Raw genomic sequence first — 17,202 nt, forward strand, 5'->3', positions numbered from 1 at the left:
ACCTTAACTAACAATCACGTTTGTGGAGACTTCAATGCTCAACATGGGGAATGGTTAACTCACTCAAACAAGACAGATGATGAAGGGAAGTTCTGTCACGATTTCTCCATGGCTTACGACCTAACTCAGATTTGTCACGAAGCCACCCATGTGCCCGACACTGATAGTCAGTATGCAAGTCTCCTAGACCTTTCTCTGCCCTGAGCTATGTTCATGCCCTGTCCGTCTCCACTGGGATCTTCTGACCACTCGGTTGTCTCAGTTAAGATAAAAAACGAAATGTAATAAGTCCTCAGACGTACCTTTCCATCATACAGTATATCGATACTCTGTGGCTGACTGTGATAGCTTCCGTACATTTATATCAGATATCCCTCTGCGTTCCATGTTTAGAAAGAACGTGTCCTCTATAGTATCAAACCTGATGGAATGGTTAATTGTCTGTAGAGACCGCTTCACAACTTCCCCAAAAATCCAGAAAAAAAACTAACAGCCAGCCGTAGTTCTCTCCAGAATGTGCTACTGCCATTGCGAACAGAAATCATTTGTTTCCATCGATTTCAACGTAACAGATGTAGTGAGACTAAAGCCGCCTTCAGGAATTCCAGCAATAAATAACGCAAGAGATTTGTATGCACAGTCCGTAAAGTCCAAAGTAGCAATGCAGCGGCTTGGTTCCAAGTTTAGGCCAATAACAGAGTGCTGACCAGAAGCGTGGGCTGTATACAAATCGTTATAAATGGAACTTGATTAATCTCCACACATCGGGAAAACTCAAACTATTTATCAAGAAGCTTTTAGCTAATTCCACGCTACGCGATCAGAAACCCCCCCCCAACTCTCGTTTTTCTTCATATTCTCTTCGGGAGTTCATATTGGGAGAAGCACATCTAACGGGTTCATGTAATACAGGGATTACGATGATGATGACAATACCGAGGGGGCTTCAACCGGCCGAGCGATGAGCTCAGGAACCCAAGCCTTTTCAATTACATAGTCTACACTAATCCCTTCGTTTCTAAGGAGCTTTCCTCTCGGCCTCTCCTGATTCTCTCTCCGGCTCTCACTGACTCTCTAACTTCGAACCCTAGATCCTTATAATGAGAAATCTCCTTCGTTTATGACGTCAGAAGTGTGTTCCATAACGTGATTAATTTCCACGCGGATCCATATATGTCTGTCCAACACACTTTTGGCAAACAAAGAATCCTCAATTCTAATTGTTTAATATCTAACCTATTTTTAAACAATATTTTTTTAACTCGCATTGCCCATTCTTTAACTGACATATTTCATATCCATATTTCTAAAAGAATCGACGGATTTTCTGACATAAACAATATTTAACTATTTCTAATAGAATTAACAATGGACTGAAATCCTAAGACTTCAGTTTCCATTATCTTTAACACTTGCCTTCAGGGTTCGATTCTAGCTTTTTCCTTATATCATTTTCACTTATCTAGTTGGTCTTCTTACTTACATGAGAAGGGGACAGCCCTTTCATGTAACATATGTAGGAGAGACACGAAAAAGATAGTCAGAATGAAATATCGATATTATTATTATTAATATTATTATTATGATTATTATTATTTACATATTACAAAGTCATCTATGACATATTGAAGAATTGTTCATTTTTATACGGGGATTTTCAATTTACACACGCTTTTCTTTTTTAAATATTCACACGTAATATTAATCATCACGTTTTTTTTCTCTCTGCTTACAGATGAGGAAGCAGCTAGTTTTTGCGATCAGACATTTAAAAGCATCGACGCGGCCATGAGTGGTAAGTGTTTGTGTTTTATACAACCTTCTGGTGATTAGAGGTTTGTACAGTATAAATAGAATGCTGCAAAAATATGAGACTAGAAGTGTGACCCAACGTTGCCCGGGATTGAATGATGATCATCGAATATTTCACGTTCCTATATTTTTATTGTCATCGAAATGTAAAAAAAAGTATTTTAATGGTGAATGCTCTGACGAACTGCAAGCACGACATAAATACTCTCGACAAACCCGACAAGCAGCTAAATCCCACCACTACTCATTAGAGATCCCTAGATGTAAGAGCTTTCTACTCCAGTAGTTTCTTCCCCAGAACCGCTAGACTTTGGAATTCCCTAACGTTTTGATTTAGGCACAGATAAAGAGTGGGGAAAATTACTGACAGTGGTTTCAGCTAGACTAGTGTTTTTTGTTAAAGATTGGCAAGGGGGGTAGAGATTGGATCTAAGACGAGCGCTTGCCATGGAATTAACGATAAAATAAAAACAGGCTTGCAGCGTCCCTTCTGTGGGCGAGAGGTTGCAGGGAAGAAAAATCATTATGTTTTGCAAGTGTTGTCTCGATATAAAAAAAATTTTGATCGAGTTTTAAAAGAATTGTCAAAAGCAACATTGAAGACGAAAACATGCGCAATGTGTAAGGAGATCCAGATATCAGACTTCTAATGATTGAACTTTTAAATCATCTTTTCACAAATTATAACCCTTTAGCTGGAATGGTTTCCGTGGGCATGGCATTGGGATATGAGTAAGAAGCAGTGACACTGTCCATATCACCAGGCAGGACACAGCTTGCTTGGATTGAAACTTACTATATTTACCAAGAATAGCAAATAATCACCAACAGAAAGTAACAACCAAAAATCAACTTAATATTGATTTACTTTATTAGTTTTAAAACAACATAATGGTAAAACGAGTAATAACTGAACCCTTAAGAATCGAATATTTTCAAATGCGTGACAAAATCGCAGCTCAAAGTTTAAGCCCAATTTTTTTATATGCATAGAACAAGTTTTAAAAACGTTTTAATTATTTTTCAATTTTAGTTTACGGAAAAGTCGTTTTGTTCGTCGATAAAGGTGACGTTATTGAGGAAAGAAATGGAACAAAGAAAAGTGTCCAATCCCTTTTCCCTGGAGGTCCCGAATGGGTACAAGCAGCAGCACATTCTGAAAAGACTTTTAAAGCATATTTATTTAAAGGTAAGTCGTTTTCAAAATATCATTTAATCTTCTGGGTAGGAATATTATACAGCATTAAATACGATCACCATTCAATTTCAGTAACTTTTCGTATTCTTTTTGAAGCACATTCATAAGATTCTAAGACATTTATAGAAGTTTTTTTCTTATCATGAATAAATCTCCCGGGTATTAATGGCGTGAACTATCAAATATGATTTGAATTAAACTTCTTACAATTTAATCGAAGTATACATATTTTTACTACTGTTCCTCTCAAACGAACAATATTATATATATATACATACATACATACATATATATATATATATATGCATGCATATATATATATATATGTATATATATATGTATACATATATATATGCATATATATATATGTATATATATATGTATATATGTGTATATATATGTACTCACATATATATATGTATATATATATGTATACATATATATATACATATATATGTATATATATGTATGTATATATATATATGTATAGTGATTGCGACGTATTGTCAGAGGAGTGCCAGTCTTTCAGTCATTGAAAGTCCATGTGCCCGAAGATGACTTTTTAGTCCTGCCAGCGACTTGCACACCCCCAAGCAGACAAAACATTGAAGGCACTCATTGGTATATATATATATATATATATATATATATATATATATATATATATATATATATATATAAAGTCAGTCCAGCCTTGACAGTCGTGTGTAAAATCAATTTCTTTTTTTCTACTCACATCTTATTTTTCTTTTAATAATATTATTTGAACTCCTTCACTTTTTTCTTGTGAAGTTGTGAATTATTCCATTTCATTATTCTTTTAAAGCATATTTATTTAAAGGTAAGTCTATTTCTAAATATCATTTAATCCTTTGGGTAGGAATATTGTACAACATGAAACACGATCACCATTCAAATTCCAGTAAGTTTTCTAACCTTTTTCGAGACATATTCATAAGATATTTATATTTATAGAAAGTGTTTTCTTCTCATGAATACACATTCTTTCCATTTTCGCTCCTTCGCCCTTTACTTAACACCTGAGGATGATTCGTGAACGAATCGAGACCGCTCGTGACAGTAACAGCTATGGAACCTTTATTAATATTTTCGATTTTGATATGAAAATGACTTTACGGAAAATCGAAAAAAAAATTTTTTTTTAAGTCATGAAGCCAGATGTCTCCGTTGCATTCAACGTTTGCTTAGATGGGAAAATGCTGCCTAAATATGCCACTTTCATATATATATTTGACATTGGCATATTTAGGCAGAATTTTTTCATTCAAGCAAACATTAATAAATGCAACGGAGACACTTTGCTTTATGATTACTTGTTTTCGATGTTTCGATTTTCCGTATAATCTGTTTTATATCAAGATTGAAAATATTAATGAAGATTCCATAGTTGTTACTGTGACGAGCGCTTTCGATTCGTCCACGAATCAGCTTTAGGTGTTGAGGAAGCAAAAGTGCGAAGGAACGAAAATGGAAAATAAAAATTGAAAAGGAAAACATGCATTAAACCGCCTCAGGTGATTGTAAGTTAAAATCTATAAAGTCGATGAAAAGTCGATTAAAAATATAGATCGATTAAAAATTCGATTATTAAAATCAGCAAGTTCGTTTGCACTGTTGGCAAAGTCCGTCCCTTAGGCACTACGCAAGGCATTTTAACATATTGCTGCTTTTCTCGAATGCTATTTATAGTAAGGTGATGACTTCTAATATATGACGCTTCAAGAATTATACTGTTTTTCTACGCGAAGAGATAATCGAGAAGTCTATTCATATTGCATAGAAACTTCAGCATCTTCGTTCAGCCAAGGAAGCAGGACACAGAGAACAGATTTTAATGGTTACAGTCCGTGAAAAGATAACTCATGATTTTATGAACCTAAAAATATCGCTTATAAACATTAACATGTGTGTTTGTTTTTTTTATTTTTTGTAAGGGAACTTTTTTCATTGGCATTTTTTTTTATTTTGTAAATAAAAGAAAATTGACATCCCGAAGTGTAGATTTCGTTTCTGAATGCAAATTAAATAGTGAGTGACAATAAGTATTCCAAAATTGTCAGCACAATTTTATTCGATAATTTTCTTCTTCTTCTTCTTCTTCTTCTTCTTCTTCTTCTTCTTCTCACTTTCGGTCGACGGTGATTTTGCTGATAACGGCTAAACATAATGGTTTTCTCTAGAATTTAAATAAAAACATTGTTATTTCGGAAATAAAGGAACAGTGATCCGTCCCACGTTTTTTGTATTCTTCCGCATGATTCCAGCAAAGTTTAAGTTATTAGTCTCATCATCAGCCTTTCCATCATTCCTGACTTTTTACAATTAAATTTTCACCCCAAACAAAGCACAGGTCCATTTTGAAGTAGAAGTGTTATATGTTATCTTCCATTATTATACTTAAGATGATGAATGTTCTTTTGTAGTTCATGTTATGAAGGATAAGTGTCTTAGAGTGATAGACAGTCTTAGGAGAGTTCATGTGTGTGAAGAGATGGGAGATATGGAGACATTAACATTATTAGAGATGTGGACATTAACACGTAGATGTAAAGAGAGAGAGAGAGAGAGAGAGAGAGAGAGAGAGAGAGAGAGTGTGTGTGTACATATAAATAAACTTTGAGAGGTGATTCGCTATCTAGATAGACAGACCGATAATTGAGAGGTTTGCATTTATGCCGATGGATTTACATGTTGGCATTTATGCTTTGACAGTTCGTATGAACGGGAGTGTTTGTATAACATAAATAGACACATTTTCTTTCTAACACATATATTTTTTAGATGATGAATTTCAAATAGTTTGTACACATAAATAGACAATACCTTTTTCATGTAATGATGGACACAGGAGACGGCAGTTATAAAAACACATTGAACATTTATTCTTCCCTGACCGATTGAGGGATTTGCGTCCAAGAATTCAAAGCTTCACATATTAAGTTTCAAAGTGACCGTCTCGCTTCCTAGACGTTCGAATTCCAAACTCCAGACTATCGTCTGTCGTTCTCAAACTCCCTCTCAGTTTCTCACTAACTCACTAACTAACTAATTCTCTCTTCCTATATTGAGAAATCCATACATGTCCGGCCACGTGACCACAATTCACATGCCAGCAACATGCGCGAGTCGCACGTTTCTGAACATTCTGATTTCTCAATAACCTATTTTTTCCTTGTTGTTTTCACAAAGGAATTCAACCTACATATCTAATTCATTTAACCCATATTTTATTATCCACATTCTTTTAACAATGAATAGTTTATTTATTATTTATTTCATCAGAATTAACAATTTACTGGACATTCCATTTAAACCTATTGTTCTTTAAAACTTATATCCAGGGTTCGATTTCTGCTTTCTCTCATTTTATTTTCATTTTAACTAATCTCTCTATTTTTATACTTACATGAAAAGGGAACAGCCCTTATCATGTAACAGAAGGCTACTATCGGGGACGTAAGTTACAGGGGTATTATAAAGGGAGATAAGTAGCGAACTGTCTGTTCACATTACGCTTGAACGTTGGGAAAGCAGAATCCCGGAAGGGAGTTCCAAAGTCTAGAAGTTCTGGATAAGAAACTACTGGAGTAGAAGGCTTTCTTACACCTAGGGATCTCTACTGTGAAGGGGTGGGATTTAGCTGTTTGTCAGATTTGTCGCGGTATTTATGTCGAGGGGGTACAAGTGCATGTAGTTCGTCAGAGCTTCACCATTAAAATACTTGTAAAACAAGCAGAGGGATGCAACATTCCGTCGATGGGATAGGGGCTGAAGCTTAGATGACAGTTCAAGACCTATCAGGCTGGCGACTCTCTTTTGCATCCTTTCTAGGAGCGAGAGACTAGCAGCAGATGCAACAGCCCAAATGTGAGAATAATACTTTATACATGGACGAATGGTGGCCTTATAGAGGCACAGGATACTTTCAGGCGTAAGTAATTTTCTAGCACGGTAGAGAGAGCTTACCTTATTCGCAACAGCCTTGGCAAGGCTCTCAATGTATTTGTTCATGTTCCCTGTGAACGTTATGCCGAGGAGATTAAAGGAAGTACTTCAGGTAATGTGTTGTTGGCCAATAGGTGGTAGAGGAGGTTTCTTGCAATTATTGACCAAAACAAGTTTACTCTTGGAAGCATTGAATGTGACCATCCATTTTTGTCCCTATTCCACAACAGATTGGAGGCCTTCCTCTAGTGTTTCTGCAATTTCCTTAGATATGTGTTCATTTGTTTTCCCATAGTGCCTGTTATAGAGCGTGGGGTCATCAGCAAATATGCCCATCTTAGAGACGGTTTTATCAGGGGTAGATCATTTAGGAATATTAGGAATAATAAAGGTCCTAGGGTGTCTGTATACAGGTTAAATCTTCTTCTTCTTCTTCTTCTTCTATTTCTTCTTTTTTTCTTCTTCCTCTTCTTCTATTTCTTCTTGTTTTTCTTCTTCTCTATTTCTTCTTTTTTTTCTTCTTCTTCCTCTTCTATTCCTTTTTTCTTCTTCTTCTTCTATTTCCTTTTTTCTTCTTCCTCTCCTCCTCGTTTTCTTCTTTTTTCTTCTTCTTCCTCTTCTTCTATTTCTTCTTCTTCCTCTTCCTCTATTTCTTCTTTTTCTTCTTTTTTCTTCTTCTTCCTCTTCCTCTGTTTCTTCTTCTACTTCTTCTTCTTCTTCTTCTCCTTCTTCTTCTTCTTCTTCTTCTATTTCCTTTTTTCTTCTTCTTCCTCTTCTTCTATTTCTTCTTTTTTCTTCTTCTTCCTCTTCCTCTATTTCTTCTTCTGTTTTTTCTTCTTCTTCTTCTTCTTCTTCTTCTTCTTCTATTTTCTTTTTTGTTCTTCTTCCTCTTCTTCTATTTCTTCATTTTTTTCTTTTTGTCTTCTTCTTCTTCCTATTCCTCTATTTCTTCTTCTGTTTTTTCTTCTCCCTCTTCTTTTTCTTCTTCTTCTTCTTCTTCTTCTTCTTCTTCTTCTTCTTCTATTTCTTCTTTTCTTCTTCTTCCTCTTCTCCTATTTTGTCTTCTTCTTCTTCTTCTTCTTTTTCTTCTATTTCTTCTTTTTTCTTCTTCTTCCTATTCTATTTTTTCTTCTTCTTTCTCTTCTTCTATTTCTTCTTCCTCCTTTTCTTTTTTCACATTCTTCTTCTTCATATTCTCTTTATTATTATAAATTTCGGTCGGCAGTAATTTTTTTTTGCTGATAACACTAAATAATAATGGTTTTCTATAGAATTGAAGTAAAAATATTTCGTCTTAATATATTTCAGATGACAGGATATGGGTCTATTTTTCATCTTACAGAGGGATATTTCTTCCACTTTCAAAAATTAAAAATACCAACGAGCATACGTACCAACCCGAATGTGCGATATGGTACTATGAAGATGACATAATATATCTCCTGAAGGTTTGTAACAATTTGCATACGTATATATATATATATATATATATATATATATATATATATATATATATATATATATATATATATATATATATATATATATATATATGGGGAGCGGCATGTGTATTATTTTAAAATATAATTATCCACTGCAACGTGTTTCGTCGAATCATCAGATCCAAGCACTCTGATGAGTCGTAGTGGATAATTATTATTTTAATTATATTTTAAAAATAATATATATATATTTGGCCAATAAATATGCTGTTTCAAAAACTTTGAATCTGACCTGATGTATATATGACTTTTAAACGAAGCTGATACTGTTCTAGTTAATATAACCTGACAGAAAGTGAAAACCATCGTTTAGTATCTTGATTTGACAATCGATTTCCATCAATCAACGAAGGATAGGGATCATTATCATCGGCGACCAAAATCAGTAGAAATCAGACCACTCCTGTAATGACCTGATCCATGTTGTTACGGTGAGAAGACAGTTCTGTGCAGTTCTAGGAGGTCCGTCCTGCCAAGCTTCGCCTTCTCTCTTTTAGAAGGGGTTAGTTTATTTCTAATCGCCTGTGGCACTCTTATCGGGGAATGCCGATCAGACTTTCCAGGAACCTTGGTTTCTAAGCTCTAACTAGATTTATTATTTCATCAACTTACGAAGGCGAGACATGTAAGATTTGTTCAGGTTCTCGACGTGTCTGGCGTGGGTGCTGATAAAGATGGTAGAAAACACAGTTGTGTGTAAGTAAGGCTTAATAATAACCACCCTCATATTTGTCTATTTTTCATTCATTTTGAGAAAAAGGAGATTTGTATTTTGGAGCTCGATTAATGTTTCTAAAAATATCGATATAAGAACTTTTTAATCAATCAATTAAAATCTGTTAATCCTCGAAAAATGAAGTTGTTGCCGCGTTAGTCGCATTTAAGAAAACAGTGAAAGTGAATGAAGCTATTTGTAATTCTGAATTTTGGAGATGAGGTATGAACGTTTGTATTGCGTTGATTGTTCGAACAATTATTCACATCTTAGGTGTTATTGGCACAATGTTTCAGTCGTTGAAACCTACGACCTTAATCAGGTTTGAAATCCATGTTTTGCATTGAAAGAATTTTGACACTGGGTTTGAGGATGTGCCCGGACTGTTTTTTGTTTTTTTTTACACACATGAGATGTCTATCAACGGTTTCGTAAAACATTTTTTACACTAATGTTGATAATTAGCGTAGTGATTCAGTAAAAATTGGATCATAGGAACGTCTTAAAAAATATCCTTGTAACCTTTGAGGATTTATCCTATTTTTTTCTTTATAATTTACGGAACACCCTACAACCTGATGAAGGCCGTAGGTTTCACCGACCGAAACATTGTGCCAATAACACCCAAAATGTAGATAATTGTCCAAACAATTAAAACAATACAAATGAAGCTATTTGTTATGAACAATGTCCGTTAGTTTCGTATAAAATTTGAAAATGCCTACTTATTGTATAGCTAACGTGATTTGTGAAAAAGATAATTAGAAATATGATTAATAATATTATGATGGCTAATAAAGATGAATGAAAAATTGTGATTTGTAAAAAAATGATAATTAGAAATATGATTAATATTATGATGGTGATTAATAAAGATGATTAAAAAATTGTGACTTGAAAAAATGATAATTAGAAATATGATTAATAATATTATGATGGTTAATAAAGATGATTAAAAAATTGTGACTTGAAAAAATGATAATTAGAAATATGATTAATATTATGATGGTTAATAAAGATGATTAAAAAACTGTGATTTGAAAAAATGATAATTAGAAATATGATTAATAATATTATGATGGTTAATAAAGATGAATAAAAAATTGTGACTTGAAAAAATGATAATTAGAAATATGATTAATAATATTATGATGGTTAATAAAGATGATTAAAAAACTGTGATTTGAAAAAATGATAATTAGAAATATGATTAATAATATTATGATGGTTAATAAAGATGAATGAAAAATTGTGATTTGTAAAAAAATGATAATTAGAAATATGATTAATATTATGATGGTGATTAATAAAGATGATTAAAAAATTGTGACTTGAAAAAATGATAATTAGAAATATGATTAATAATATTATGATGGTTAATAAAGATGATTAAAAAATTGTGACTTGAAAAAATGATAATTAGAAATATGATTAATAATATTATGATGGTTAATAAAGATGATTAAAAAACTGTGATTTGAAAAAAAGATAATTAGAAATATGATTAATAATATTATGATGGCTAATAAAGATGAATGAAAAATTGTGATTTGTAAAAAAATGATAATTAGAAATATGATTAATATTATGATGGTGATTAATAAAGATGATTAAAAAATTGTGACTTGAAAAAATGATAATTAGAAATATGATTAATAATATTATGATGGTTAATAAAGATGAATAAAAAATTGTGACTTGAAAAAATGATAATTAGAAATATGATTAATAATATTATGATGGTTAATAAAGATGATTAAAAAACTGTGATTTGAAAAAATGATAATTAGAAATATGATTAATAATATTATGATGGTTAATAAAGATGAATAAAAAATTGTGACTTGAAAAAATGATAATTAGAAATATGATTAATAATATTATGATGGTTAATAAAGATGATTAAAAAACTGTGATTTGAAAAAATGATAATTAGAAATATGATTAATAATATTATGATGGTTAATAAAGATGAATAAAAAATTGTGACTTGAAAAAATGATAATTAGAAATATGATTAATAATATTATGATGGTTAATAAAGATGAATAAAAAATTGTGACTTGAAAAAATGATAATTAGAAATATGATTAATAATATTATGATGGTTAATAGACAAATAAATAAACTAGATGGCTTGATTGTGAATTTCTTTGTTGGTGTTTTTCTCTTTTATTTTGTTTTTTTCAGAAGGGATATCTTTACGAATTCAATCAGGACTATAAAGTTCTTGTGCTGGGGGAAAGTAAGCACCGAAGTCCATTAGACAATATTACATGCGCTGCTGCAATATCCTCTAAACAAAATCTTTACTTCAACATCGAAGATGCGTACGTATTTTCATGTTTTAAAATGCATAGCAATTATACGCATGTACCTGCTGACCTGAAACACACGTTCTGGGTTCGAATCTCATGATCGGCAGAAATTGTCACCCCTACACTGACGATTACGTAAACATGAAACACTAATATCTGTTAGTACAAAAACTATTATCATTTAATAATAATTATATATATATATATATATATATATATATATATATATATATATATATATATATATAATAATACTCTCTCCCCTCTCCCTCTCTCTGTATAAATTGGTTAATTTTGATACCTTGACAGCCAAATTTCTGGCCGAAAACCGATGAAAAATATTTTATCAAATCTCAATACCCCTATGTAAAATCCTGAGTGTTTAGACAGAAATTTTAATTGATAGAGTAATTTGATAGGAAAATGTACAGACGCACACAGGCACATAGACTATTATATATATATATATATCGTCTTATTTGTAGTATTCCGAATTTTACTGGGTTTATATAATTGAAAATTCCGTAATCGTTCATATACCAATAAATTTTAAGCCAAAAAGAGATGACTTAAACTGTAAGCTACAAAATTATCATATTTCATAATTGAGCATTCATATATTGTTTTGACAAAACCAAGCCATCAAAGAATGGATGGATAGCAACAAATAGTGTATTTCATCGTTAGTTACAATTGTTTCAAGACTATTCGGACAAATTCAAACATTATGTCTTTTAAAAATTTTCACAAGAAAAGCTGTTCTTCAGACTTATTGAATAAAAAACACTTTAACAATAAAACATTATGGAAACCATTTCCCTTATAAGGAAAAGAAAACAATCGAAAATATTTTATCTGAGTCTCATCCTTGGAAAGTATTTTTTTTAAGATTTATATATTTACCTATTTTCCTATCTCCATTTAAATATATATAACTAAATTTTATCAATAATTCTGACAATATTTTAGACGTTTGCATGCCCTAATGTCTTCATTGAATTCGTTTTTATTTATATTTAATTTTGTATTCTTTTTTTTTTCAGGGTCGCCGTAATGCCAAAACATGAGGGGAGAATCAAAATTTACCGCAGATATGACTTTTTCAACAAAAAGTGTAAAAGTTTACCTGACGGTGGTCACTTATATTATGATTTTGAAGAACAAGTATAAATAAAAATTCTCGTTATTAAAAAAAAAACATGTTCAGTTTCTTGTAATTTTTTTTATGTTAGCAAATACATACAGTTTCCTGTCGCCTATTCTTTTTTTTTTAAGTCTGGGAGTATGATATCATACTTAAGGAACATATACTACATTAACATGAAAGGGGGAGATAATGCAAAGGCTGATTATTTATGGAGAGTAGAAGTTATTTTTTATGTATACTAGCCTGGGTGCCCGGCGTTGTCCGGTGTTTGTTGATGTGTGTTGAGCAAAAAAAAAAGTAGTGGTAGTAGGCAGGCTGGCTCGGACCTGTACCGCGAAGAAGGAAAAGAATGTGAAAAAAAAACGTGACGTCTTTGTTGTTGCGCTCATCGCCAAAACCGGAAGTGACGTGGGTTTAAATAAAGGCTAGACATTCGAAAAGAGGCGATGACTTTCGAAAATATCGGCGAAAAAAACGACCCCCACCTGTAGAAAAGTGCCCAGTTAAGGGTGAATTAATTAATGTTTTTTAGCCAATTTTTCGATATTTGTTGTCCAAAGGTTGGAGCTTCCAAACGATACCGATCTCGTGAAAATCTGCCGCTTCTGTCGAAAGTTTATACAAGACATACATGCATACGTACATACATACATACATTTAAACGGACAGGTGAGATTTATATTATAGATGATTATTTTGATTATTTTTACATTTCCGGATAAAAATTAAAAATTAATTAAAACGTAATTAAATATGGAAAAAGGGTGACATTCGGATATAGTTCTATCTATCTACCTACATATATATATATATATATATATATATATATATATATATATATATATATATACGTTTTATTATATATATATATATATTATATATATATACATATATATATATAACTTTATTATATCACCAGAACAATAAGGAAAATAATAAGGAAAACTAAGAAAAAAAACTTTAGACCATGGCATTTCGAAGCTAAATGCTCCTTGCGAACAGAGGAGAACGGTCAGAACTTGGTGCAATTACCCCAAAGTGTGGTATATATATATATATATATATATATATATATATATATATATATATATATTTACCGTATTTTGTATATATAAATTTTCTCTTTTTTTTTGTCTCACCACCCCTTTCCTTGATTTCATTTGGTATCTTCATTTTAATATCCTTTTTTCTTCCTTGATTCGTTATTTAAAAAAAAAAACTTGCATATCTTGATTTCTCCACAACCTGATGATTTTTCTTGAAGCTCCATTTTACCCTGGACATTTATATTTACATTTTGTTTTCTCATGGATTACCAATGCATTTCAACAGATTTACAGATGGATTTTTCCTGTTCTGGATTTTACCACCTCTGCCATTGGATTTTAATCATATACTTTTCTCCCCTTTTTCCGTTTCTTGCTTTCCACTAGTATCCCATTAGATTTTTATCATATTCTTTATCTCTCTCCCTCTATTTTATATCTATCTATCCGGTACTTGTTTTCTCAATCTCCCAGAGTCCCTATAAACTGTCTTAAACTGTTAAATGACTTTTTTATGCAAATACCATACACTCCAAATAATTTGTGTCCTGTGATGCATTTCATTGCAAAATTTATTGTATATTTTGCAAATTTTTTCCCTCAGAGGAGAAGAATTGCATTCTTCGAAACTCCATGGAATCAGATTTTTTTTTTTGTTTTATCTGTATTCCTTGTTGAATAATAAAAATTTTGTAGAACATTACTTATAGGTTTTTAAGTTGTTTTTTTTTTACTTTCGAAAAATTTTCTGTATCAATTTTTTAAATCTTATATATATATATATATATATATATATATATATATATATATATACTAACATGGGTACCCGGCGTTGCCTGGGTTGACATGAAGTTCCAATTGGAACACACCTGCTATACTAATCACTTTCATCATAGGCAACGTGGATATCCCCACAACAATTCCCAAAAATAAAACATCGCCCCAAAAAGGAAGTATGTAATACCCTCTCCACCAGATATCTCGGCAGAAGGAGTACAAAGAGAATAAACTATTCTCCGGATATTGAGCACTGGAAAGATCCCCCCTCAAAAAAAATAATTACAAATAAATAATTAGCTGATTAGGGAATTTGATTTTCAACTTAGGGTCACTATCGTTCCTTCAGCGAAGAACAGAGCAGATGTGATGAATAATAAAAATTTTGTAGAACATTACTTATAGGTTTTTAAGTTGTTGTTTTTTTTAATTTAAATAGATTTTCTGTATCAATTTCTTAAATCTTATATATATATATATATATATATATATATATATATATATATATATATACTAACATGGGTACCCGGCGTTGCCTGGGTTGACATTAAGTTCCAATTGGAACACACCTGCTATACTAATCACTTTCATCATAGGCAACGTGGATATCCCCACAACAATTCCCAAAAATAAAACATCGCCCCAAAAAGGAAGTATGTAATACCCTTTCCACCAGATATTTCGGCAGAAGGAGTACAAAGAGAATAAACTCTTCTCCGGATATTGAGCACTGGAAAAAAAAATAATTAAAAATAAATAATTAAAACTTTCGTTTCAATAAAAATAGCAGCAAAGGCCGTGCGATCGCAAAAAAAATTAAATAAATAAATTCCAAAAACAATTAAATGAAATCTTTCGTCATTGTAATGCCCCTCCCCAAAGTGGGGGTTCATTTTGTTTATGAAATTGTTAGATAAAAGTACAGGGTTGTCTCATAAAAATGAATTAGATTTATCGTTATTTTATGTTTTAAATTCCCGTCTCCCTCACCCCTCCCACAAAAAAAAAGCAAATTGTATTTGTCATGTTTTTCCCTTCCCCCCCCCCTCGATCGCCAAACTTGAAAAGATGCTAGGGTTGGCATGTCTCATTGAGCGCTTGATAGCCAATATGTGGGTGCGCATTTTACGTTAAATTAATATGGAAAAGTGATCCCCGACCCTAAAATATTAAATAAAAAGATTCCCGAGTCAGAACACAAATAAAAAGATTCCCGAGTCAGAATACAAATAAAAAGATTCCCGAGTGTGAACAAAAAATAAAAAGATTCCCGAGTGTGAACAAAAAATAAAAAGATTCCCAAGTCAGAACACGAATAAAAAAGATCATTCGGTACGGGCTTTATTTTAGATATTTTCACATTAGATTCAGTTTTTATGTTTTATTAAATTTCCTATTTGTTGACTATTCTTCCGTTTTGTTTTATTGAATTCGTAATATTCGCCGTGGCATTTCCACGGGTCTCGATTATTTCGTTTTATTAATCTTAAGTTTCATAGAATAACAAGTTCAGATACAACTTTGCCGAGCCATTTGTAATCTATTTCATTTAACTTCCGTTCGACCCCGCACCCTGGCACGTGCAAAGGACTCGACCCTTCCTCCCTTTCCCTTCCCCACCTCCTCTCTTTCTCTCTTCAATCGATTCTTTCTTTCTTCTTCCTGCTCGGTGACAAGACAGCAAACAACTTGTCGGCACGTGTAAGATTCAAGTTGTCCGTTGAAATAGACTTTTCGCCGCTCGACCACGAATTAAAAAGAATTACTTCAACCAACGTCGTTAAAGTTAAACATATCATTTTTAATCACTAAGTTTTTATTTTAGCGAGCTTTCTTTTTTTTTTTTTTTTTTTACATAGGCATCAACACATTATCAAGGCCAAGAGGCCACTCAAGGATAAGGGTTAAAGAGTGTACAGTAGAAATTGGACAATATAGTAATCATTAGTAATGAAAATTTGGTAAATTTGATAACTTATATGCAACGGCTCATCAAGAACTTATTTACATTAGACTTGAAGACAACCATATTGTAGTCAGCCGGAAAGCAGGAAAACGGAAGACAATTCCACAGGCGTGCAGTTCTAAGAAAGAAGCTTTGTTCATGGTTCTACGTTTAGGTTTAGGCACAGATAAAGAGTGGCGGGAATTATTGATAGTGTTTACAGCTAGACGAGTGTTTCTTGTGAAAGTTTGGCGAGGGGGACCATAGATTGAAGCTCAGTCGAACACTTTCCATGAAAATAACGATACATCAGAGACAAACTCGCAACATCTCTTCTGTGATATAGAGGTTGCAAGGAAGAGAAAAGGACATCTCCTACGAAGCTACGAAGTCTATTTTGAACTCTATCAAGGCAGGCCAAGTCCTTTCTAGCAGCTCCTGCCCAAATGTGGCAACAGTATTCCATCCTTGAGCTTATAACAAATATATATTTTTAAAGCTCATAAACGATATAAATATATTTAATCATCTCCAAACAAAAATCAAAAGCTATGTCATTTTACTGCAGTTACACAGTATTATCATTGTTTTAAACCAAGTAGAATTGGGGCATTAAGGTTTACATCGATGTCGATTAGCTGGTTGTAAATTCGATAACTGGCTGTAATAAGTTTAGTCTAGTCACACATAAGAAGTGTGATACAGCGGAACACTCCGTAAGAGTTTCGAATGTCGAATTAGCTGGTTGTAAATTCGATGACTCCCTCTGATAGGTT

The 17,202-nt window shown here is 32.4% G+C and overlaps 1 protein-coding gene across 1 annotated transcript; it reads left to right on the top strand.

Moving 5' to 3' along the window:
• The first annotated feature begins 1,737 nt into the window (after positions 1 to 1,737).
• Positions 1,738 to 12,709, top strand: LOC145269080 (uncharacterized). The gene is made up of 5 exons (XM_080124677.1): positions 1,738 to 1,795; positions 2,846 to 3,001; positions 8,285 to 8,424; positions 11,384 to 11,523; positions 12,555 to 12,709. Exons 1-5 carry the CDS (start codon positions 1,789 to 1,791, stop codon positions 12,679 to 12,681), a joined length of 570 nt encoding a protein of 189 aa, XP_079980803.1. The 5' UTR covers positions 1,738 to 1,788; the 3' UTR covers positions 12,682 to 12,709.
• Positions 12,710 to 17,202: the final 4,493 nt, after the last annotated feature.

The sequence above is a fragment of the Euprymna scolopes genome, chromosome 45, assembly GCF_053919585.1.
Source record: "Euprymna scolopes isolate OS-2025 chromosome 45, ASM5391958v1, whole genome shotgun sequence".
NCBI lineage: Eukaryota > Metazoa > Mollusca > Cephalopoda > Sepiida > Sepiolidae > Euprymna > Euprymna scolopes.

What these genes read in the sequence shown, in the direction of transcription:
- LOC145269080 (XM_080124677.1), top strand. An exon ending in ACATAATATATCTCCTGAAG is followed by an intron (nt 8,425 to 11,383) that starts GTTTGTAACAAT and finishes TGTTTTTTTCAG; the next exon opens with AAGGGATATCTTTACGAATT. An exon ending in TACTTCAACATCGAAGATGC is followed by an intron (nt 11,524 to 12,554) that starts GTACGTATTTTC and finishes TTTTTTTTTCAG; the next exon opens with GGTCGCCGTAATGCCAAAAC.